At 38.5% G+C, this 24,973-nt stretch overlaps 1 protein-coding gene across 2 annotated transcripts; it reads right to left on the bottom strand.

The window, feature by feature from the left end:
* Positions 1 to 444: 444 nt before the first annotated feature.
* Positions 445 to 24,617, bottom strand: ZNF248 (zinc finger protein 248). Of its 2 annotated transcripts, none has more exons than XM_008588312.1 (5): positions 23,261 to 24,617; positions 9,578 to 9,665; positions 8,953 to 9,079; positions 8,592 to 8,687; positions 445 to 4,947 (listed from the first exon to the last, which is right to left on the bottom strand). In XM_008588312.1, the coding sequence occupies exons 2-5, from the start codon at positions 9,614 to 9,616 to the stop codon at positions 3,449 to 3,451; spliced, it is 1,761 nt and encodes a 586-aa protein (XP_008586534.1). In that variant the 5' UTR covers positions 9,617 to 9,665; positions 23,261 to 24,617; the 3' UTR covers positions 445 to 3,448. The 2 variants fall into 2 exon arrangements, with proteins under 2 accessions (XP_008586534.1, XP_008586535.1); XM_008588313.1 differs by lacking the exon at positions 9,578 to 9,665 and having other exon boundaries at positions 23,261 to 23,302; positions 23,400 to 24,617.
* Positions 24,618 to 24,973: the final 356 nt, after the last annotated feature.

Below are 24,973 nucleotides of genomic sequence, written 5' to 3'. Positions count from 1 at the left end.
CACACTCTTCCTCCCGGTATCCACATGCTCCTCCTGCAATGCAGCCTTCTCAGTGAGTTCTTTCCTCTCTACCCTAACATCAAACCATCCCTCCGACAACTTTTCCTATTTTTAGTTTTCTTTATAACACTTACACCATCAATTCCTTTGCAAATGTACTTTTCTTTCTCGTGTCAAGGGCTGACTTTCAAGACATCGCAGCACAAATGTATTTTCTAACTGCTGGCAGCAACAAGGATACATACCATCTGATCTATTATGACCTCCCAACAAAAATATTCTAGGATGGGTTCTCACTAGCCTATATCGGAACAAATAATCATTCATGGATCAACACAAATGTAGGGCCAGGTTGGCATCTGGGCTAAATGCCAACCCTGTAATCACAAGGACAGGTTATATTACCAGAAGAACATAGAAAAGTTGAATTGAGCAGACAAAAACAATAGTCGCAACATATTATATTTAAGTACACAGTAAAAATGCCATATCAAATCAACAAGAAAAAGTGTGAATTAACCAAAAAGTGCAAGGACAACTGGCAATTTATTTAAAAGAACATTGAGCTGCTTACCTCACACTACATATAATAGTAATACCACAGAGAGATGAGTATGAATAATGCATTTTAACACAATGTTTGCTTCATACACATCAAAGGAGAGATGTATCTGCCACAGTGCTTGGTTCCAAAGGAAATTTACTTATGCTGATACAAAACCACAACAAAGCACAAAGGTTTAGCTTTCTACTAGTAGAATAACTTTATTTCTAATACTGAGCCTTTTACATAGGAATTTACAAAAATGAAAAACACTGTGCGTGCTGCTTATTCTTCATTTTCCCCACCCAGACTCTCCCCATCCTTCCCTGTGCCCACCTGGGCTCACCTGCAAATGCATCTGGTTGGGTTTTCCAAAAGGAGGCACCAGCAATTTGGTGCCATGATTTTGGTAGTGACAGTATCTCCTACAAGGTGGTCCCTCCTCAACAAGGGCAGTTCTCACTGGGCTCTGGTAACAGTTTTCATCCTTGCCCCTTGCGGAACAGTAATAGCTTCCTGATGATGCCACTCCGCAGGCATTTCAACACCACTTGTTTCTGGCCCACACCAATGTAACAAGTCTTCACTAAAACCTTTTTTATTTGGAGAACTCTGTTTTCCATCAAAAAGAACCATGCTGACAAAAACAGCCACCCCTATTTCAACTTGTAAAAAGAAATAATTCCTCCCTCAAATCACCATATAGAACATTAACACATAGGTACATGTTCCTATGTGTCAGCTGGAATTCCATCAGCTCTAAGTATCACACAGCCCTAAGAATAAACAAGAAACAATTACTATCACAGGTAATACAAAGTCCCAGTAGAGAGCAGGTACAGCATAGAACAGCTCAGTGACGTCACCTCTGAACTGGCTTTTCCCACCTCATACATCTTTAGGCTACTGCCCTTCAGGGCCACAAACTGTAAGCCAGTATCACATACAGACACGATAAAGTCCAGCTGAACAGGGCACTCTCTTCTCATGTCTCTCACATCTTCTCATGTCGTGACAGTATTTTGTCACAGAGATCTTTCCCAGAAGTACTGCAGAGTATTTCCCAAACATCTCACTGCTCACATTCATCTCAACAAAATCACTAGAATGGAATTTCCATAATTACCTTTGACTAATTTGGAGTCATCCCCTAAATCATCTGGACGAAGGAAGGATAAAAAGACAAAATTTGGGTCAGCAAGGAAGAAGTAGGGAATAGCTGTTGCGTTGGCAGTGTCTCTTAGAACTGCTTACCAATCTGTTCTAAGGAAGCACAGGAAACAGGACAAAGGAGGCAGAGATACAATATGATATTCTATAATACTAAATACAAATACATAGTTCCTCGGTTACACAGAACTAGGGCTACATATCTTATGCCTAAGTAGGTAACAAAATGAAATACCAAGACAATGAAAAGGGCATTTCGTTACATACCACCACATTTTATTTTTAGAGTGCAGCAATTCTGCTTATACCTTATGTTAACATTTGCAAAATTTATGTAAATATCATTCTTACTAACAGCATTTACATTACTGACTGACCCAGAGGTAGCTGATAAACCTCAGAAAAATACTACTTGACTTCTTTATTGAAGTGCTAGTTCAGTAATAAAGGCTGTACTCACACATACATGCCAGCAAACAGTCAGAGGAAAGATAGGTGATGTGGTTCTTTGTGAAATATTATCTTAAAACATATACGGGCCATGCTATAAAGAGATTCCAATACTATTTAGAACAGGACTGATTCAGAGGTAGTTAAAAACCTCACAAAAAACATTTTTTGGCTTCTTTATGGAAGAGGCAGTTCAGCAACAATGGCCACAGCCATTTATTAATGTCAGGAAATAGAAAAAGAGTATGTGATTTGTACTTCAAATTTGTCAAATGTATTTTCATATATCCATAGTGATGTGCTGGTATATATTTGATAACAGGTTCTCTGAGAGAGTAAAAACCCTGATTTGTAGATCATGACAATTTCCAAGGTGTAACTGCCACTAAGTCCAAGCTACCAACATGATGGCACTGAACGTACAGTTGGCCAGAGATGTGCAGCAGCTCACGATTATACTCGTGTAGTATTTTCACCATACAGATTCAACAATATAAAAACCTCAGCAACAAAGATAATAGTGAAATACAGCAAAATAATTAGCGGAGTATTTATTACCTTTGTTTTTAATATAATTTAATTGTAAGTTCATAGTTTTAAATAATGACTGTGTTTAGCAACTGGCTCACAAAATTCTTGAAAATTTAACAATCAGCAGCACTTTTAAGTCATACAAAGTGATACTAACATATCACTATGTGTGTAAGTATGTGTGCACAAATATATTTACACATATACATATATACACATGCACACACATACGTCAACACACATATAAAATTATTTCAAGATATAAAGACACTGGTGGTATTTAGTGTGGAAAATATTTATACCATAATTACTAAACTAAGGGTTCTCCTCACAACCATGTTGGGCTCCAATATACAAATCAAGCATACCCCAAATTCCTGTTATATTAACATTCTCACGTAAGATCTACAAACATCAGGGACACCTCACATATATGTTTAACGGTGCTGCCATTCAACATTTTTTAAGCTTCAGATCTCACTGTGAATATGGTATACATGAATATTGTCCACTATACATACAATAAAATTTTGGTATCACATCTGGAATATGACACTAAATAAGTACTAAAGATTTTTACTGCATTACTTAAATGAACAGATTCCCCCTCAGTACAGATTATCTAATGAAAAGTTTTAATTTTTCTTGAAAGCTACCATTTTCTAGTAATTTCTGGCATTCTTTGGCTTTCTCTAATCTCACTTTTTCAAACTGTACAACAAATCTGACAGGTGTATGAAGGCTTCTGAACATTCAGGATGTTGAAAGAGCTTTCACCCTTGTGTGAATTCTCTGATGTTTAGTAAGTACTGATCTCTGACTAAAGGTCTTCCCACATGCAGTACACTCGTATGGTTTCTCCCCTGTGTGAGTTCTCTGATGTTTAGTGAGAGCTGACTTTTCACAGAAGGTTTTCCCACATTCATTACATTTATAGGGTTTCTCCCCTGTGTGAGTTCTCTGATGTACAATGAGGTTTGACTTCACACAGAAGGATTTTCCACATTCATTGCATATAAAAGGCTTTTCCCCTGTGTGCGTTCTCTGATGGACAGTTAGGGCTGACCTATGGCAGAAGGATTTTCCACATGCATTACATTCATAAGGTTTCTCCCCTGTGTGTGTTCTCTGATGTTCAGTGAGGTTTGACTTCACACAGAATGTTTTTCCACATTGCTTACATTCATACGGCTTTTCTCCTGTATGTGTTCGCTGATGGTTGGTAAGGTGTGGTTTCTGGCAAAAGGCTTTTCCACATTCAGTACACTCATAGGGCTTCTCTCCTGTGTGTGTCCTTTGATGTTGAGTGAGGTTTGACTTCTCCCAGAAGGTTTTCCCACATTCACCACATACAAACGTCTTTTCTCCTGGGTGAGCTCTCCGAAGTTGGGTGACATGTGACTTCTTGCTGAAATTATTCCCATTTTCATTGTACTCATAGGGTTTTTCCCCCATGTGTGCTATCTGATGCTTAAAGAGAGTTGATTTTTCCCAAGTTTTGTCACTCACTTTATATGCATGGGGAATCTTTCTTGAGTAAGCTCCCTGATGGATAATGAAAGTCGAATTGTCACAGATTTCCCCATATTCATTATATTCGTAAGGACCATCCCCTGTAAAAGCTCTCTGATGTCCAAATTTTAAACCCATATAGAAGGACTTTCCACAAATGCTGCATTCATATGGCTCCATTTCCAAATGAGTTCTTTGAGGTACACTTGGCTTTAAACTTTCAATGAAGGTTCCTCCACATTCATTATATTTAGAGAGTGTCTCTCCTATCTGAGATCTCTTATTTGTAAAAAAGGCTGCCTCCTTATGGAAGTCATGTCCATCTTCATTATACTCAACAGGTTGGTCAAAAATTGGCTGAGTAAGATCCTGGTAATGACTAAGAATATTCCTTTTTTGACCATATTTGTAAGATTTCTCTCCAATAGGAATTTTCTCACGCCTAATGTCAAGGAGCAATTTCTCATATACATTAAACTCACCAGGTTTCTTTCCAGAATAGTTCTTTTTACTAATAATTAAGCCTGAAATATTTGCCAAATTCATTTCACATGAGTCACATATTTTATAGGGAAAATTTCTTGAAGAAACAGGGTCTGTGACCAGATTGAAAGTTTTCCTTACTCTGCTGCCACTTTCTACATTTACTGTCTTGTTGTTGTTGAATAAAAGCTGCCAAAAATGTTCATCTTGATTCTCCTGGCTGCTCTCTAACAGATCATCAACTTTCCATTTCCTTTCTAGAAATGAAAAAAATACCCACATCTTATGAATCTTAATACACATCTGATGGAATTGTACTTTTACACAAACTTCCTATTACACAGTCAAGTCTTCTGTTCTAGGTTCAGTCTCCTGGTGTGAATGGATACACATATTTCCTTTACCTCCTAGTTTGAGTGGAAAACACAGAATATGCTGTGGTGGAAACAAGGAGACTGGCAGTGACAGTACTTTATAAAGCATAACTGCAAAACTGGACAGAAAAAGATGGAACAAAATTAAAAACACAGGGAACTAGACTGGCTGATTCAGAAACAGGGAAACTTGGAGAGAAGGGAGTGAGCGCTGTGGTGGAAACAAGGAGACTGGCAGTGACAGTACTTTATAAAGCATAACTGCAAAACTGGACAGAAAAAGATGGAACAAAATTCAAAACACAGGGAACTAGACTGGCTGATTCAGAAACAGGGAAACTTGGAGAGAAGGGAGTGAGTCCAACAGAGACAATGAAAGCTGAATAAAATGACAGTGAAGATTAATAGACAAGAGGTTTCAGAAGATGAATTACATTTGGTGGAAACTGGGCTAAGATTCCCACCAGAGTAAATGTTTCTTTTCTATTCTAGGCATCAACACCAAATTAAAGCTCTGGAACACCAACTTCTTTTCCTTCTTTTTTTTTTTGTCTTTTTTCGTGACCAGCAACGGATCGCAACCCTCAGTGTCATGCCCGTACCGGACTGGGACCGGCAACGGGATCGCAACCCTCGGTGTTGCGCCCACACCTCGCTCAGCCAGTGAGCGGCCGGTCTGTACGTGGGATCCGAACCCTCGGTGGGAGCGCCACCGCACTCTCAAGCGGCACACTGTAGCAGTGCGCCACCGGGCTGGCCCTGGAACACCAACTTCTTAAGCTTCAAAAGAACAGTCCTATAGACCAGGATCTAGTTTTTTCTTTAATTTCGTGACAAAGAATAATTTTTTTTTAATGGTGTAGGAAAAGCATGCAAGAGGTGAAATAAACTCAAGACATGATGAATAGAGGATGGAGTTTCTGAGAGTTGTTCATTCAAAGAGCAGAAAATTCACAGTCTATGGGATGAGTTCAGTAAGGGAGTTTTTTAGTAAACTTTACAACTCTTGGCTATATTTCACTGTTGCTACTCAATGTAATAATGTTAATCACATGTTTTAAAAAAAATCTATGGGGCCGAGCCCGTGGCGCACTTGGGAGAGTGCGGTGCTGGGAGCGCAGCAGCGCTCCTGCTGCGGGTTCGGATCCTATATAGTGAGTATAAAGAGACCAGTAAGAGATGGTAACAGGTTTAGCAGAGTGACCCATGGTTGCCATTTAAGGTAGCAGTAGGATGGTAGATTATACCTTATTCAACTCCTGGGAAAAAGACTGGTTTTCGTGCAGCTCAGATTGTTCCTCCTCAATCTCCTCTAATGGATGAATTTAATGCTTTCTAAAAGTGGTATTGTCTCAGGACTACTCTCACCTACATACAACCACATTCTAGAAAAGGGGCTTGCAAAGTATGACTACTAGGTGATGACCCTCGAGCTAAGAATGTTTCTTTTACTTTTTTTTTTTTTTTGGTTTGAACTGACTTTATTGTTTTTTAAACGTGAATTTTATAAAGCTCTTTACAATTAATGTTACATTTTTTAAGGGAAAAAGAAGTCAGTAGAGAGAAGGGAGGAGGAAGTGAGAGAAGAAAGCAGAGAAGTAGGGGGAACAATAAGAACAGCCACTGAGCACACATGTGGCCCCTAAGCCTGAAATATTCTCTATGCAGTCTTTCACAAAAAAGCCTGTAGACTTCTGCTCTAGAAGATCTCATCTAGCCCCATGCCTTTATCACATCTAAAGTTGATGCCTTTCAGATGGACACTTCTGGTTCTGGCCTCAACCATGTACTCCATGCTTACGTATATCCAATCTCCTAGTCAATAGAGAGACTAGATTCTAACAGTCATCTCCAACTTTTCGAGTCCAAAATTAAACCTATAATATCTCCCTATATTGTCTCCTGCCTAATTTTTTCTATCTCAGTAAACGGCACCCTAATTTATCCACTCACTTGAAACAACTATTGGAGTCATGCTTGACTTCTCTCTCTCTCATGATCTTTATTCAATCCAACGGCAAATCCTCTTATTCCCATTTTCAAGGTATTTGTACAAACCTACCACTTCGCAGCACCTCCAAATAGTCATAATCACTCTCTCTCTTCTGCAATATACAATGGTCTCCTAACCAGTATCCATTCCTTGCTCACGAGCACCCATCAACTACCCACAACGTGTTGACAACACAGAAGCCAGAGAGATCCTTTTAACTGTAAATCAGTTAATCTGATAACTTAATCTGACCTACATTTACTCAAAACAAATTAAGGGTTTCTCACATCAGTCAAAAATAAATTAATATATCTACCACGGCCCATGCTACTACTTATGACATCATGTCCTATCAGCCTCCCCCATGTCCACTAGCTTCCAGCCACACTGATCTCCTTGCCATTGTTCAAACACTCTAAGAAAATGCCTGAAAGATTCAGCACCTGATATTCCCTCCACCTGGAATACTCTGCATCCACAGAGCTCACATTCTCAGTTTACGTGGCAACTCTAGTGTGGACCTCACCAAAAAGGTTTTCTCTGACCTCTTTGCCGAATAGCATATAACATCATTCTCCATCCTTCTTGCCCATGTGAACTCCTCACAGTACTTCAACCATGCAAAATAGTGTGCTTGTGCATGCGTTTGTGCATGCCCTATAGTTTGGATATGTTTGTCCCCACCAAAATTCGTGTTAAAATTTGATTCCCAATGTGGCAATACTGGGAGGTGGGCCCTAGTGGGGGGTGTTCGTGCCAGGGGGGCAGATCCCTCATGAATAGATCAATGCTCTCCCTAAAGAGTGAGCTCTTGCAAGAATGGATTAGTTCCCACAAGAGCAGGTTGTTAAAGAGTCTGCCTCCCTTGGTTTCTCTCTCTTGTTTCCTCTCGCCATGCAATCTCATTGCACAATCAGCTGCCTTTCCATTTTCTGTCATGAGTGGAAGCAGCCAGAGACCCTCGCCAGATACAACTGCCCCAGAATTGTGTATTCTACTATAACAACACAAAAATGGTCAAGGACAGTATGAATGTTTTTGTTCCTTGTTGTAATATACCCTCTATGATACCAGGGACATTATTCTGTTAATTACTTAAAAGATAACTGGGTCATAATGAGTGTTCATTATATATTTATTAAATGAATATAGGAAAGTATTGCATGAATACATGCCAGGTAACAAAAGGTGTTCAAAAACAATAGAGGGAGGATGAACAATTTTAAAAGATAAAGAGAAACTAACCAAGAAAAAAAAAATTTAAGGTGAAGCCAACTGGGTTTGGATTATGGATATGGATAAATCACTCTAAAATATCAAAGAAAAAAAAGAAAAGCATTTATGAGTGAGAGTGACATATGGAGGAGTGATTAAGGTAACTGAGACATGGGCCAAAGTCTTTGGTCATTTCCAAAGGTCTGGGGCTAAAAATAGAAATTTCTGAAAAATATTTCAAAGGTGACAAACCCAAAACCAAATGACTTAAGACCTAATTTTCTCTGGCATTCATCTGTCTGCAAACTCACTAACTCACCTGGATGGCACTGGCTTGAGAAGCCCTTTTCTAATATCCAGGGCTCTTCTCCTTGCTCTATCTTGAAGATCACTTCTGGCTTAGTAATGCAATTCCCTGTTAAGAGAAAATAACACAGGACTGCAGCTTGGCTTCAGGGACTCTGAAAAAACGATGGGGAAGAAAGATACAGCTTCAGGAGCTGCTCAGAGAAGGTGCCCAAGTGAACCAATCCATGAAGAGGTAAGAACACATTCTTTATGATGACCAAAAGGGATCAGTCACCTTAGAGCCTTGAATCCCAAGCTTCAAATCAGAAGACTACATGATTCAGCAACTACGAAATGTATGTATTGGCAGCCAAATAGAAAAAAATCCTTACCTACTGAGATAAGGTTACTGTAATTTTCCAGGATCACATCTCTGTACAGTGTCTTCTGAGCAGGGTCCAGCAGATACCACTCTTCCTGGGTGAAGTCCACACATACATCCTTGAATGACACTTGTTCCTATAACAGTACATTCCTTTCTATGTGAGGTAGTCAAAACTAGATGATATAGAAAAGACTTTAAAAAACTAATTTCTTTAGAGTTTACCAAAAAATGACACATAGAATACCTCCTTCTGTGCTATACTAGGTAGAATACAAAATATCTTGTATGAATTGAGTTTCCACTAAGGACCTCCAATTGAATTAGTTGCTGTGAATACTACTGATGAAAACAAACATAGTTCCTGGTCTCAAAGTGCTTATGACCAAATATGGGGACACACATATTAACATTTATTAAATTGGACAATGCAGGAGCTAGCAGTGTATACAAAGTAGACTGGAGTTACAGAGGAAGATCGCTTACATTATCAAGTTAACTTTCATCGAGGAAGTAAAACTTTCAATTGTGAAAATAAATAATGGGATTGAAATGAATATGGTGCAGGCCCCAACCAAGCTCAGCCTATAATTTACTAAAGTGATCACCATAAAGTATAATGTATACATGCCCACCAGAGAAAAGGATGAATCCTCTCTGCTTGAAGAGATCATCTTCTAGAGCCTCTCCCAATTTTTTGGTTTTTAAACACAATTTTGGCACCTAGTAAAAAATTTCATGGTATATGAAGAAACAGGAACCAAGAAAAAAAAAAAGACAAAAGCAGATCCAGAGGTGACCCAGAGTCTGAAATTAACAAACAAGAACTTCAAAATGAATTATAATATGTTCAATAAAACAGAGGAAAATATGAACAAAATAAATAAGAAGATAGAAGAAGTTCAACAGATATATCTGTACATTATATGTGTCGTACAGAAAAAGAATTAATAGGGCATATCTGAGACTGCTATCCTTTGAAAGGCCTGCTACAAGGGATCATCCTGGCTGGCATCTGGGAACTTGGATTTCAGGAGGTTTTTCACCTTATCATTCCCAGATAAGAATGGCTCACTGAGCCTGCACTGTTTGAGTAAACAATATGGTTCACGCTGAATATGTGGCATTACTTCTGGGAGTCTACAATTTTGCTACATGCAAGGCAGAGAGTACCTATGTGACCAGCCCATGATAAAAACTCTGGGTACCAAGTGTCTACTGAGCTTCCCTGGTACACATTTAACTTGTGTTGTCACATGTCATTGCTAGAGAACTTAAATGTGTTGTGAGACTCAATGGGGAGAAGACTCAGAATCTTGATGATTTTGCTTTGTATCTTTTTACTGTGATAAATTGAAGCCATAAGCATGATTATATGCTGAGTCATCCTAGGGGATCATTGAACCTGAGGATCATCTTGGGGAACTATGATACATATATAGACAAACACACATACATACATATGTAAAATGGACATTCTAGAGTTGAAGAATGCAATATCTGAAATCAAGAGCTCATTAGAAGGGTTCAGAATCATATTAGAGAAAGAAGACACAATCTGAAACATGTACATATCTTAAAAAGGACCATTAAAATACATAAGGCAAAAACTGATAGAACTGAAAGGAGAAACTGACAAATCTACATCACAGTTGGAGATTTCAATACCCCTTTATCAGTATTGCTAGATCATGCAGGCAGAAAATCAGTAAGTTTATAGTTGACCTAAATAGCACTATCAATCAAATTGATCTAACTGACTTACAGAATACTCCATCCAAAACAATAAAATACATATTCTATTATTCTATCCAAGCTCACATGGAACATTCACCAACACAGACCATATGCTGGGCCATAAAACACACTTAACAAACTTAAAGCAATAGATATTATACTAAATATGTTCTCAGAATCAATATGCAGGAGATAGCTAGAAAATCCCTCAAATACTTGAAAGCTAATCAACATACTTATAAATAACCTGTATGTGAAAGAAGTGTGAAAAGAAATTTTTAAATATTTTAAATATAATAAAAACGAAAATTCCACTTGTCAAAACTTGTGGGATGCAGAGAAAGTAGCACATAGAGAGAAATTTATAGTACTGAATGCATAACTTGCTCTGCAAAAGACGCTTTTACAAAAATTAAAAGAAAAGCCACAGACTGGGAGAAAATATTTGCAAACATATCTAGTAAAGAAGTAACATCCAAAATATACAAAAGAACACTTAAAACTCAATAGTGAGAAAACAAATGACCCACCTGAAAAATGGGTAAAAGATCTGAATAGACATGTCACCAAAGATATATAGACAGCAAATAAACAAATGGGCACTCAACATTATTTGTCTTTAGGGAAACAAAAATGAGACACCATGACACACTTATTAGAATGGTTAAATCCAAAACAATGACAATACCAATTTCAGGTTCAGATGTACAATAGAAATTCTGCTTCACAGTTGGTGGGAACATAAAATGACACAGCACCTCTGGAAGACAGTTTAGCAGTTTCTTACAAAGTTAAACACTCTTGCCATACAATCTACCAATTTCACACCCTAAGTATTTGCCCAATTGATTTGAACACTTATGTCCACATAAAAATCTGCACAAGAATGTTTCATGCAGCTTAATTTATAATCACCAAATACTGGAAGGTACCGAGATTCCATGGGTTAACAACTCTGAAATCACTTATACACATATGCTAGACATGAACAATTAAGTGACAACATACAACAAATACACCAGTATCTACGAGAATAGTAAGGAAAGGTGACTAAATAGACAATTGCAGCCTTCAAAAATTAAAACAGAGGCTGGCCAGTTAGCTCCGTTGGTTAGAGCATGGTGCTGATAACACCAAGGTCAAGGGTTTGATCCTCGTATTGAATAGTCACCAAAAAAAAAAAAAAAATTAAAACAGGAAACCCTGGGGAAGAGGAAGAATATGATTTCCAGAATTACCACATTATAATATTCAAATGTCCAATTTTCAACAAAAAATTATAAGGTATATAAAGAAACAAGAACATGTGGCCCAACTTAAAGGAAAAAATCCCTGAGGAAGCCCAGACACTGGACTTACTAGACAAAGTTTAAATAAACTGTCTTAACTATGCTCAAAAAGGTAAAGAAATCATGGAAAAAGAACTAGAGGAAATAAGAAAAACAATGTATGAACTGAGTTAGAAATTTTAAAAAGAAACCAAGTAGAAACTCTAGAGCTGAAAAGTAAAATGACTGAAATAAAAAGTTCACTAGAGGATTCAACAGCCCATTTGAACAGGCAGCAGAAAGAATCTTGAACTGGAAGACAGAACAACTGAAGTAATCCAGATAATGAGGAGTAGAACATCCAAATAATAAGGAGCAGAACAGAAAAGAAAAAGAAGAAAAGTGAATAGAGCCTAAGGGACTTGTGGGATACCTTCAAATGGACTATCATACATACTACAGGAATACCACAAAGAAAAGAAAGGGGCAGAAAGATTATTCAAACTAATGATGGCCAGAAATTTCCTAAATTTTATGAAAGACATGAATCTTACATCCAAGAAGTTCAACAAACTCCAAGTGAGAAAAACTCAGAAATTCACTGAGGTACATTATAATCAAACTGTCAAGAAACAAATAAAAACAGTGAATTTTAAAGACATCATGGAAACCAGAATGCAGTGGCATTGATACAGGAAGTGCTCAGTCCCCCTGGGACTGGGTTTCCAGACTACTCCCCTGGGTCTCAAATCACTCCCCTAGAGAGCACCTAGAATATTTCTAAGTGTATTTGGTACATGTGATGGAATTTGAGCAATGAGCATGCTCCAAAGAGATCAACTAAGCATGTTCAAGACTATGTTACATAACTGGGAACCACCCCCTTAGTTGAATATTCATCAGATAGCATGAATATGTATAGACAGCCAAACTACAAAAATTGAATCCAGGAGGAAGGCAGGGTTTGCTCACTAACCTGAAGCCAGCCCACACTTCACCTGAGGTATGTATTTCTTAGTTTTTGTATCAAACTTGCCTTTAGCAGGCTGTGTTCACTCTTGAGCCAGCCCAGATTTTGTCTGTGAAGTCTGTATTTCTTATTCTCTGTATTAAAACTAATTTAATACGGTGCATATTTGCTCAGCAAAAGATGCTTTTACAAAAATGAAAAGAAAATTTCTCTAATGCATAACTTGCTCTGCAAAAGACGCTTTTACAAAAATGAAAAGAAAAGCCACAGACTGGGAGAAAATATTTGCAAACATATCTAGTAAAGAAGTAACATCCAAAATATACAATTTCTACGGTGGCTCTGCTCTTGAATTCTCTCCTGTGAGTGGAGTTAAAAACCTGGTAGAAAATGAGGTGGGTTGAGGCCAGCTACTGGGCCTCACCAGACCCTCTCCCCCGGTATCAGGAAAACATATTTAAAGTGTTATAATGCGGGAAAAAACTCCCCACCAGCCAAGAACTATAAAACTGGCAAATCTATCCTTCAAAAATGAACGAGAAATTAAGACATTCCAGATAAACAAAAGCTGAGAGTTCATTATCACAAATCATACTCTACAGGAAATGCTAAATGAAATCCTTCAGGTTGAAATGAAAAGAACCTAGACAGTAACTTGAAGCTGTATGACAAAATAAAGATTGCTGGTAAAGGTAACTATATATATGTGTATACATATACATATACATATACATATATATATATATATATATATATATATATAAATACAAAAGCTAGCATTTTGTATTTTGGGGTTTGTAACACCAGTTTTTATTTCATAAATGAATTTATGACAAATGCATAAACAGTAATTATAAATCTATGTTACTGGGCACACAATGTATAAAGATGTAATCTGTGACAAAAGCAACTTTAGGGTGAAAATGGAGCTGTACAGGAGCAGAGTTTTCATATGGTATTGGGCCAAAGCTGGTATCAATTCAAACTAGATTGTTATAAACATAGGATGTTAATTTTAATCTCCATGGTAATCACTAACAAACTATCTAAAAATACATACACAAAAGGAAATGAGAAGTAAATCAAAACAGTATACTACAAAAAAATCAACTAAACAAAACAGGAACAGAAGAAATGAAGGACAAAACCCCCCAAAATCAGAAAAAAACAGCAAATGGCAGAAGTCTTTCATTGTCAGAAATGACTTTAACCGTACATGGATTAAATTCTTCCAATAAAAAGGCAGAGATTGGTACTGTGGAATTTTTTAAAAACATGAAAAATATGAAGTCACATTCACAGAGCTCAGTGAATCTCAAATAAGAGTAAATGAAAACTACTAAGAAACAAAAATAAAATTGTAAAATTAGCCGTATTAAAAAGAGACTGCGGACATCTCAACAGAAACAGGAAAAAACCCAGTAAGAAATGACACTTCAATGTGATGGCAAAAAACCAAAACGAAACAAAACTGAAAACATATAATTCTACATATAACAAAAGTAAAAGTTAAATGAGATGTTTTCAGAAAATCATAAACAGTATTTGTAACCAACAGATATACAATATAAGAAAGACTAAAGAGTTTTCAGGCAGAGGAAAAATGAACCAAAATAGAAAGATGCAAAGGCAGGAAGGAATGAAGAGCCTAGAAAGAGTAAACATGTAGAATTATAATGCACGAGAATAGTAAGTCAGAGGGATGAAAGGGGATAAATGGAGTTAACATGTTTCAAGGTTCTAGTTTTAGGTAACAGAAGGAATAGTTTGTATTTTATTGTAATAAGCCAAAAATGCTTGTTTTAACTTCTAGGATAACCACAAAAGAGCATCACAACACACCTAACAGAACTGCTAAAATAAAAAGTGTTGAGATGGAAGTGTGGAATAAGAATATTCATGCACTGCTGCTGGCAAAGTAAACTGGTACTACCATTTTGGAAATCTATTTGGCAGTAACGACCAAAGCTGAATGCCTATGTACAATCTAGCAACTCTTAGGTGAATACTCAACAGAAATGTGTATTTCCAACAGTCATATTCAAGAATTCTAGCAACTACCCATATAACCACTGATAGTAGCACAGATAAGTAAATATTATTTTCATCCCACTGAATACTATACAGCAATAAGAATGATGACCTATAATTACACAAAACAATATGGATGAATCTCACATAAATCAAACAAACGTAATGTTGAGCAACAGCAGCCAGATAAAAAGGTACACAGCACATTATTACATTTATATAAAATTCAAAACCAGCCAACACTAATCAGAACAGTGTATACTCCTCAGGAGAGTAAATAGAAGGGTACACACAAAGCTTCTGGTTTCCTAGCATTGTTCTCTTTCTCCTTCTGTGTACTGGTTATGTTGGAAAACCTTAAAACTAAAAATTTTGTTTAGCTTGTGCTCATGCAATACCTCTGTAACTAAATGTGCTTATCTACCAGGAACCCCAGAAGTCAGCCCAGTTAATAATCAACTGCCTGCATTACTCACTTCTGTAATCTTGCTTACATGCTTAAGTCATGTGAATTCAGAGAAGCTGAAACCAGCAGCTGCCTGCTTAAGATATATATTTAGAAACTGAAACTTAGGGCTGGCCCGGTGGCGCACTGGAGAGTGCGCTGCTTGGGAGCGTGGCGGCGCTCCCGCTGAGGGTTCGGATCCCATGTGGATACCGGTTCCCGCTCACTGGCTGAGCGTGGTGCGGGTTGCGATCCCGTTGCCGGTCCCCGGTACGGGCGCAACACCGAGGGTTGCGATCCTGTTACTGGTTAGTAAAAAAGACAAAAAAAAAAAAAAAAAAAGGAAAGAAACTGAAACTTAAAGGTCCTGCCTATAAAAGGCCCCACAAAACCTGTGTTCGGGGTCCAGAATTTCAGAGCACTAGCTTGTCTGGGCCTGCTAGCATAATAAACTTCTGACTCTCCAACTCTCTGAGTGTCTGCCACTTCCTTGCCGAATCCGATTCCATAACAGTTACATATGTGTATTCAGCCTGGGAATATTCATCAAGTGCACACTTATGGTTTATGCATGTTTCTGTACATATGTTTGACAAAGATAGGAAAAAAACAAAGTGCTTTTGTTACTCTCTACTCTCACTCAACACAACACTTCTGACAACAGCTATGAAGCGGATATATTTCCCCGCACACCAAGCAACTCTCCAGCAGACACCAGTTGGATGTCCTCTAATTCAATTCAATTCAATTCTGACACTATCTACCTGGAGGCCCCACAGGTTGAGAGACTGGTCCCACAAGCCTGCCCCTGACTACTGATGCCAACTGCAAGTTCTAGGTTGTGACGTATACTTCTAACTGACGAGCTATAAATCAGAGGTTCCCCCTCCTCAAGTTTCATTAATTTGCTATAGCAGCTCATAGAACTCAGGGGAACACTTTACTTACATTTAACTATTTATTATAAAGGATATTACAAAGGAAACAGATGAAGAAATGCAAAGGGCAAGGTATGGGGGAAGGGACTTGGAGCTTCCATGTCTTCCTGGGGCATGCCACCCTCCAGGAACCTCCATGCGTTCAGCTATCCAGAAACTCTCCCAACCCAGTCCTTCAGGGTTTTCATGAAGACTTCATCACACAGGCATGACTGATTAAATCACTGGCCATTGATCAACTCAACCTCTGCCCCTCTCCCCTCCCAGAGGTTGGGGGGTGGTGCTGAAAGTCCTAAACCTCTAATTTAATTATGCCTTGGTCTTCCTGGTGACCTGACCTATACTGAAGCTAGATAGAGGCCTCCAGCCACCAGTAATCTCATTAGCACACAAAGGACACTCATCAGTCTGGAGACTCCAAGGGTTTTAGGAGCTTGGGTGGGGCAGGGAAGTAGACCAAATGCATATTTCACAATATTACAATGTTACACTTTAAAAGTTTTTTAAAATATATTTCAAAACTCTGCCACTGAAAAGATCTAGAAACAAAGACAAATGCAATATCAATCAATCAGTAAGCCACCTCTAGTTCCCAGACTGGTCTGTAAACATTTTCTACTGAAAGGAACCCAGGTCTGTTGCAGAAATGGATAATTCCAGGTCTGGGGCAGTAAATGTTCTACATGAGCCTGCAATATCTTGTCAAACTGGACAACAAGTAGCTATCAAAGACTACTAGATTCACACCAATAAGAATTCAGAAGTCAATCTAAAAAGAGGTCTACTAGCCCCAAAGGGAAAACTTTAAACATCAATAAAAATAATTACTACAATAGATTGAAATACATCAACTAATGTAATATCCATGAATTCACAATACCAAAATAACCCTGTCCACCTCCAAAGGAACCAAGTCACTTGAAAAATTGTTAAATAAAAGAATCAAGCATTGGGCCGAGCCCGTGGCGCACTTGGGAGAGTATGGCGCTGGGAGCACAGCAATGCTCCTGCTGTGGGTTCGGATCCTATATAGGAATGGCCAGTGCGCTCACTGGCTGAGCATGGTGTGGGCGACACCACACCAAGGGTTGCGATCCCCTTACCGGTCGCGAAAAAGACAAAAAAAAAAAAAAGAATCAAGCATTTATACTTTTTCTCCTATACTAACTATACTTTAGGATAACCAAATAGTTGACAGAGGAAGATCCTCTTAAATAAGTATTGCAGCTAATAAACAAAAGAGGAATTATAGAATTAGAATATCACCATTTTGCAATCCCTAATTAATTAATGAATCTAGACAATAATCATACTACAGGACAAATATGTCCCCCAAAAGTTCATGTATTGGAAACTTGATCCCCATTGTAATGGTGTTAAGAAAGTGAGAAATTGGATTATGGTATTTGAAAGGTGGGGCCTTTGAGAGGTGACTGGACTGTGAGGACTGTGCCCCTGTGGACTGCTGGCTCAACAAGGAGAACACATGGGAAAGCTCTTGCCATTCTTCCCACGTTACCATAAGACCCTGTAGAGAGTTCCCACACAGAAGTCCCTCACCAGATGTGTCCCCCTGGACCATGGACTTCCCAGCCACCAAAGCTGTAAGCAATAAATTCTATTTCTTTATAAATTACCCAGTCTCATGTATTGTTATAAGCAACAGAAACAGACTAATACACATCATCCATGGCTTTCAAACATTACAAAAGGAAACTCAGATGTTATATGGCTCCTGATAGAAGTACACAGCACAACGCAAGATGAATTCTTACCAAAACCTGCGCCCCAATCAGGATTAAGCCTCTAGGTCCAACTGTTTACAGAAAATGTAGGGATCACAGGAATAGGTCAACCACCATCACAGTGACACAAGCAAAACTGATATCTTTAACAAATAAACTGCAAGTAAAAAAAAAAAATATGGAGAAGAAACATACAGCTAACAGAACGTTAAAAGACAGACATTTCCACTATAACTGAAATTCTTATTCAAACAAATGCAACAACTGGAGAATTTTTTAAAAAATGTGAAAACTGGAGAATTTTAAACACTGATAATATATTAAGGAACTATTGTCAAATTTTTGTTGTGATACTTGTATTGCGGTGGTTTTCTTTTTTTTTAGTGTCTTGAATCAATCTTTTCTCCATGTGGTTATATTTCATCGATTTGATAATTAGGCTCCTTATTCTGTTTGTATTTAATTTTAGGGTTTTCTTTTTTTTCTTTTTAATTTTTATTTTTTGAACATGTGGAGCATTTATATGGTTCAAAAGTCAAAACTATATACAAAGATATACTGTCCAATAAAAGGGTCTGGACGCAGTAACACAGAACAGGCACTGAAGATACCTAGCACTCAGAGCATGACTCCTAAATAAAAATTCTCAATACATACACACACATATACATACATACATACATACATACATACATACATACATACATACATAAAAGTTCTCTGTATAAAGAAGCAGCACTCCATGGAGAAATGACACATTCCATGTCTGGAGCTGGGAGATACAAGGTAAGCCTGTACATCTCTGTTCTGATAGCAAAAACGTGCTCAAAGACTAATGGGGATAGAGAGGAACCACCTGGAAGGAGCTCTACTCACTAAAGAGTGACAATATGAGCATCAACAAGAATAATGATGAATAAGACCAAAACAAAAATCAGTGAATCTGGAGTGATATCAGAGGAAAAGGGTGTGTGTGAGAGTGGGGGTGGGTGGGGAGGGAGGGGCATGGCTCTTCTTTACAGAAGAAAGCCAGCTAATAAATATAGAAGGAATAAAAAAATGTGAAAATCATAGTTTTGCAACCCTCAACACAATAGTTGGTTCAGACAAGTATTATCAATGGATGCTAAAGACACTGGGTGAGTGAAAGGGTGTTAGGAACAAAACATCTCAAACGGAAACACAATAATTTATCACCTTGATGGTATTCCAGCCAATAATCTACACTTGGGATAAAAACTGCATAACTAAATGCATATATAACTATACATACAAATGAATGCATGTAAAATTGGGGAAATTTGAATTCAACTTTTTTATAGATTTCAACTTAACCTATTTAGTTGTAGAATATTTAATATAATATATATTGAAATTTTAAAATATTGTTATATAATTCTCCCAATTTTTCATTTACATTTTATACTTATATCATGGAATCTTGCATTATATATGTATACACATATATGTATAAAATTTTTATAAGGTAAAATAAAAATTTTCTGCTATTGAAAAATCAGTACCCAAATAAGAAAACTGAGACATGAAGCATGGAGAAAAATTTTAATTTCCTTATCTTGAAGCAGGTATTTTATCCTGAATTGTTGGTAATAGCCTAATGATTTTGTTCTGGTTTCCCTGATTTTAAGATGTGTTTTTAGTTTCTTGTTGAGCTTGTTGCTTTCTTTATGACTCTGTCTTGAGGGAAAAAAGTTCATTCCAAGTAGAAAATTGTAATTTTTAAAATAAAAGAATCAAACACAAAATGTGTATATTGTTTCTGCTTGGAATTTACACTTTTGGATATTTTCAAATAATTTTATCATTTGGTGAAGTGACAGAGTACACTCTCTACACTGCAGGTTAAAGATGAATAACCCAAGAGTCCAAGATGGGACAAAAGATACAAGGATGGTTAGATTGAGAGAAAGATAGACACTGTGGAATTGGAAAAGAATTTATGTAAATGTGACTCAGGTACTTTGCCACTTGTATTGACCTTTTCTACTATTGGATATAAAACAAAACCTGAAGAAATAGAAGTAAGCTATGTTAACAAAGGTCAAGTATTCGAAACTGAAAATATATATTTAAAGTAGTGTTGTTCTATAGCCTAGTTCTAGATTGTTGATATTAGGGGATGGGAGAGAACAGTCTGGATTGTAAAAAAAAAAAAAAAAAGTTAAATTCATAAAGAAGAATGAATTTTCAAAAATAGTCAAGAAAGTCTTACAAAACAATGAAAAATTTTATGGAAAGAGACAAATAGATCAGTAGGACAAAAGACAAGACCCAGAAATGGATCCAAGAATATCTAAAGCATTAATATGTGATAAAAATACAATTTCAATTTAATGCAAAAAGTATGCTACATCATAATAAATGGCTTGAAATATTTAAATGGTTTCTGGAAAAAAACTCATCTAGAACCACACCATATGCCATGTAGAAATACATTTGAGAGTTCTACTTTTAATAATGAGAGACTTGGTCATTAGGACCAACCTCCCCCTGGCCTGCTCGCCCCCACTTACACACACTAAGAACAACTAGAAAAGTTTTTAAAATGTTTTCACATCTCTTTGAAGGGATCAAGATCTAACAAAACAGTTAAGAATAAAATTACTAGAATACCTACACAGATAATCATGAAGTAGGGACTTTCTGACCTTGCTTCCAAATGCTATAAAGTCCAAAGCCATAGGACAAAAGACTGATAAACTAGACAACAAGAGTAATTTCTTCATGGGGAATGAATACCATGAGCAGTTACCAAAAGACAAATGATATGCCAGAAAATAATGGTTTGCAATTCGTATAACAAACAAGCGTTATTATCTCTACTATATAAAAAGCAAACTAGAGAGTGGGCTGGGGGGAGAAACCTAAAAGAAAAATGGGCAAAAACTTTTTTTCTGGACAGTGCCCAGAAAAATAAATACAAGGCATGCCTAGACACATGGAAAGATATTTTAACCATACTCATAGTGAAGAAAACTGCAGATGCAAACTATATGGCATACCACTTTTTACTTATCTGTTGCCCCAAATCCAAAAGTTGAACCACATATTCTATGGTAGAAGTTATGAAGAAACAAACACTCTCATGCATTCCCAATGGAAATATAAAATGAAACTCTCTCTAGGACAGCCAGCCCCACTAAGCCAATCAATTCTGGGAATTCATCTAATTGATAAACCTATGCTTACAAAATTACATAAGCACAAGGGTATTCGTGGTCTGTAAGAGAAAAAGGTTGAAAGTAGTTTAATAAACTTGGACATCTATGCCTGAATTACCACGCATTGTGTGATAAAGAAGCAATCCATGTTCTGTTACAGAAATCTCTGGGACACGCAAAAAAGAAGAATAAAAAATAGTGGCTTGCTATCAAAGGGTGGTTCCCTAAGCAACAGAAATGGCTTCAGCTGGGAGCTCATTAGAATGTCAAAATTGAGGGCTCCATCCGTATCTACTAAATCAGAATCTGCATGTTAACAAGATGCCAGGAATGTACAGGAGCATTTCAGTTTGAGAAGCCCTAAGGATAGTGCATTCCCTTTTGAATAAAGGGAAGGGGGTGTATAAAGAATGCACACATAATTTCTCTAAACTAGATAAACAAACACTGGAAGGGTATACAAACTAGAAAAAAAATCCGTAGAGGCCGAACATACTCTTCAGGTTGTCTGGCACTGTCCCAATATATGCGAGTTGTCCCAGCATAATAACCTATAGAATCTCTTTCACATTCAACGAAAACATCTTGATTCTGAGGATAAATAAATGTCACCCTACCTAGAGGAAGCAGCAGGAATGCAGAGGAAAGGAGTGTGAATTTTTACTTACATCTTTTGTTATCACTTTTTAAAACATGTTAATATATTACTAACTCAAAAACATTTTATTAAGAAAAAAAACAAAAGCCAAAAAAAGCCCCACATGAAACCAGTCAGGAAGAACAGAGAAGAGCAGTGTGCCAAGGATGGAAACCCATGACTAAGCAATCTTTGGGGCAAAAGGAGAAGACACCTTCATGAGGCATAGAGAGGAAATCAGAGTTAGGAAAGGAGAGCTCGAGGTGTGGTGTCACAGAAAATGACACAGGCAACTTTCAAAACAGAGAGTGGTTAGTATCAAATGCTGCAGAACTATTAAGTAAGGCAAAGACAAAAATATCCATTGGCCTTGACTACGATTTGGTGGCCTTTTCCGGAACTGACTGAGGTGAGTGGTGGTGATCAGGCAATGCTGCATTCATCAGATTGAAATAAAAACGAAAAATGCAGAAACATTAAGCTAGAACTATTGTTGGAGTGAGCAGGACTGAAGCCATGTTGGGACTTAAAACCACATGGGCTCTAAAATATTTTTAAAAGACACACTTTTTTCTCTTGGCATACATTCTTCTGAGTTCCATCTTTTCCCACGTTATTTGATATTCCGAACCTTGGTTATGGGGCAAGATGACATTATTTACATGAATATAAAGTTGTTTTCCAGCCAGCCTGAAGCTTCATGCTTGCATGTACCACCCAGACCCTGAGAAAAGGACAGGAGCAGAAAGCAGATGGAGCCTTGCTGAGACCTTGCACCTGAGACCTTGCATGAAGCCCTCGCTGCTCACATGCCCTTCCCTCCTGCTTTCCATTTCCCATCTTCCATTCCCTCATCCCCTGCTTTAAAAACTCCTGAATAAAACTGACTCTTTGAGATGGCTTTAGCCTGGCCATTCTCCTTCAGGTTTACCAGAGATGGGTTAGCTGAACATCTCTCCTCAGGTCACTGGTATTCCTGAACAAAAGCTACTTCCATTTTCACCACCATTTGAGTTTTGGGTTGTTTTTTTGTCTGGGGGCAGGCAGCTAGATCTGAGTTTGTTAACAATTTTGGCAAGTCAAGCTAGGAGCTGAGTGACCCCTGTAACAATTTTGACAAGCCAAGCCAGGAGCTGAGTGGCCTTTGTAACACTGTCTGCAACTCAACCTAGAAATACAAATTCAGTAAAACTAAAATTCCTGCATCCAATTTCACCAACTGCCCCACTTTGGATTTGTTACTACCTTTATTTCCCTTAATGTAAATTTTTGCCTATTTCTACTTTTCCATTTTAAAAACATGAATCCTTAACAAGTTCAGAAAACCTACTTTAAAACAAACTGGGAATAAAGAAACAAACTCACCTGGAATTTGTTCATTTTCCGCTCTTAGTGGAGGAGGGAGAGCTGAAGAAGGAAGGAAGAAGGATGTCAGGAGAGACTCAGCCTGCCTTGCAGTTCCTGAATTCACCTGCCTATCCAGCTCCACACAGGAGATACTTACGTGTCCATGTGTGGCTCCAATATATGTTGAACTTAGACATGATACTTTTCACTGAGTGAATGTAAACATTTGTTTCTTACTGATTTATTACCAATTTAGGTTCTGTGACACAGAAAAATTAAAAACATGAAAAGATGAGTTTAACAAATAGCAGTAATCTAAAGGAAGAAACAGTATGGATTTGTCAAAACTAATGTTGTCGGGGGAAAAAATCCTCAGGCTTTATTCATCTATTTACCTGCTAACACCATTAAACCCCTTCAGGTCAGATAATCCAAGAAACCTCTAAAAAACGGATGAGGTGTTTAAGGCAAGATAAATGTTTAAAAATTGTCTGTTCTAGCTGTTTACAATTTATCAAAAGGATATTTCCATAAGAAACTTACTTTGATCTAACAGTGGTAAAATGGAGGCACTAGCTAGGGAACCTGCAGACCTGACTTCTAACCTTACAAGTCCATGATCTGAACCAGTCACCTTCTCAGATTCAACTTTTCTCCCCCCATCTTTCAAAGTAAGGTCGAAACAACCCAAAAAGAACCTGCCTGCATTGCCATCCTCTGGGTCTACAAGGCCAGGAGAGCAGGAACCTCAGCAGCTCTCTAGATGCCACCCTTGGATGGGACACTAGGAGCAGCTCACCTCGGTCAAGAGTGAATGGGATATGAGGGGTAAAACGGATGTTTAGGGGTGATGACGGCATTTTCTTAACTGTGGCTGGTGGGCCTTTCGCCCCCGACCATGCCTTAACTCTCCACAGAGGTGACATGCCCTGTGCGGCTGCGTGCCCGTCCCCTTCAGCTCCAGCTCACCTCTCTCTTCTTAAACCTGTCCCAGACTTTCCACCGGCACACAGCCTTCGATGGCTTCAGGATACTGTGTCATGATTATATACAATAAACAACAAATGAACACATAACAAATAAACAATAACTCTGGATATAGGCAATGACAGAGCCAGGAAAAGGAAAAAGCCTAAACTAGGCCAGCCCCTTCCCCCTCCCACTTCACGACCACGGAGGCCCAGGCGAGCGGCCCAAGCTCCGCAGCAAAGGCGTCCCAGAGTACTGTGTGCTATATGCACAGCAAAAAAATACCGGAGCAGCTAAAAAAAGATCAAAGTGCCCCAAACAGCCCCAAATGGCATTTTACAAAGAAGGAAGCCGAGTCTCCCCTCGACTATTTCCACCGAGTAATTCATTCACACCGGACCTGGCGCCATCATCCCACCCTCGCAGGGCCCCGCCCCGGCTCAGGAGCACCGGAAACGCACATGCGCACATCACGACATCATGATCACGTCACACCGTTGCGCGCGCTACAACCTCCGCAGCCCCGCGCCCTCCCCTGGCCCAGTGTACACACCACGCACGCGCACGCCCCACCCACGGCCAAGCGCAGGCACCGCCCGCTCGGCGCCCGCACACTTGCGGGGCTCGCGTTGCCAAGCTCGGCCCGGTCCCCTTCTCCTGACAGAGATGTCCATCCCGCCGTCCCTTCAGCACCGGAGGCGCCGCGGATGCTGGGGCCCCGCCGCGGGGTCGGGGGGCTCCTCCCCACCGCCAGGCGCCGGC

Source organism: Galeopterus variegatus, unplaced genomic scaffold (assembly GCF_000696425.1).
Source record: "Galeopterus variegatus unplaced genomic scaffold, G_variegatus-3.0.2 Scaffold4771, whole genome shotgun sequence".
NCBI lineage: Eukaryota > Metazoa > Chordata > Mammalia > Dermoptera > Cynocephalidae > Galeopterus > Galeopterus variegatus.
Note: the sequence above shows the minus strand (reverse complement) of the source record. Positions and strands in the feature narration are given on the sequence as shown.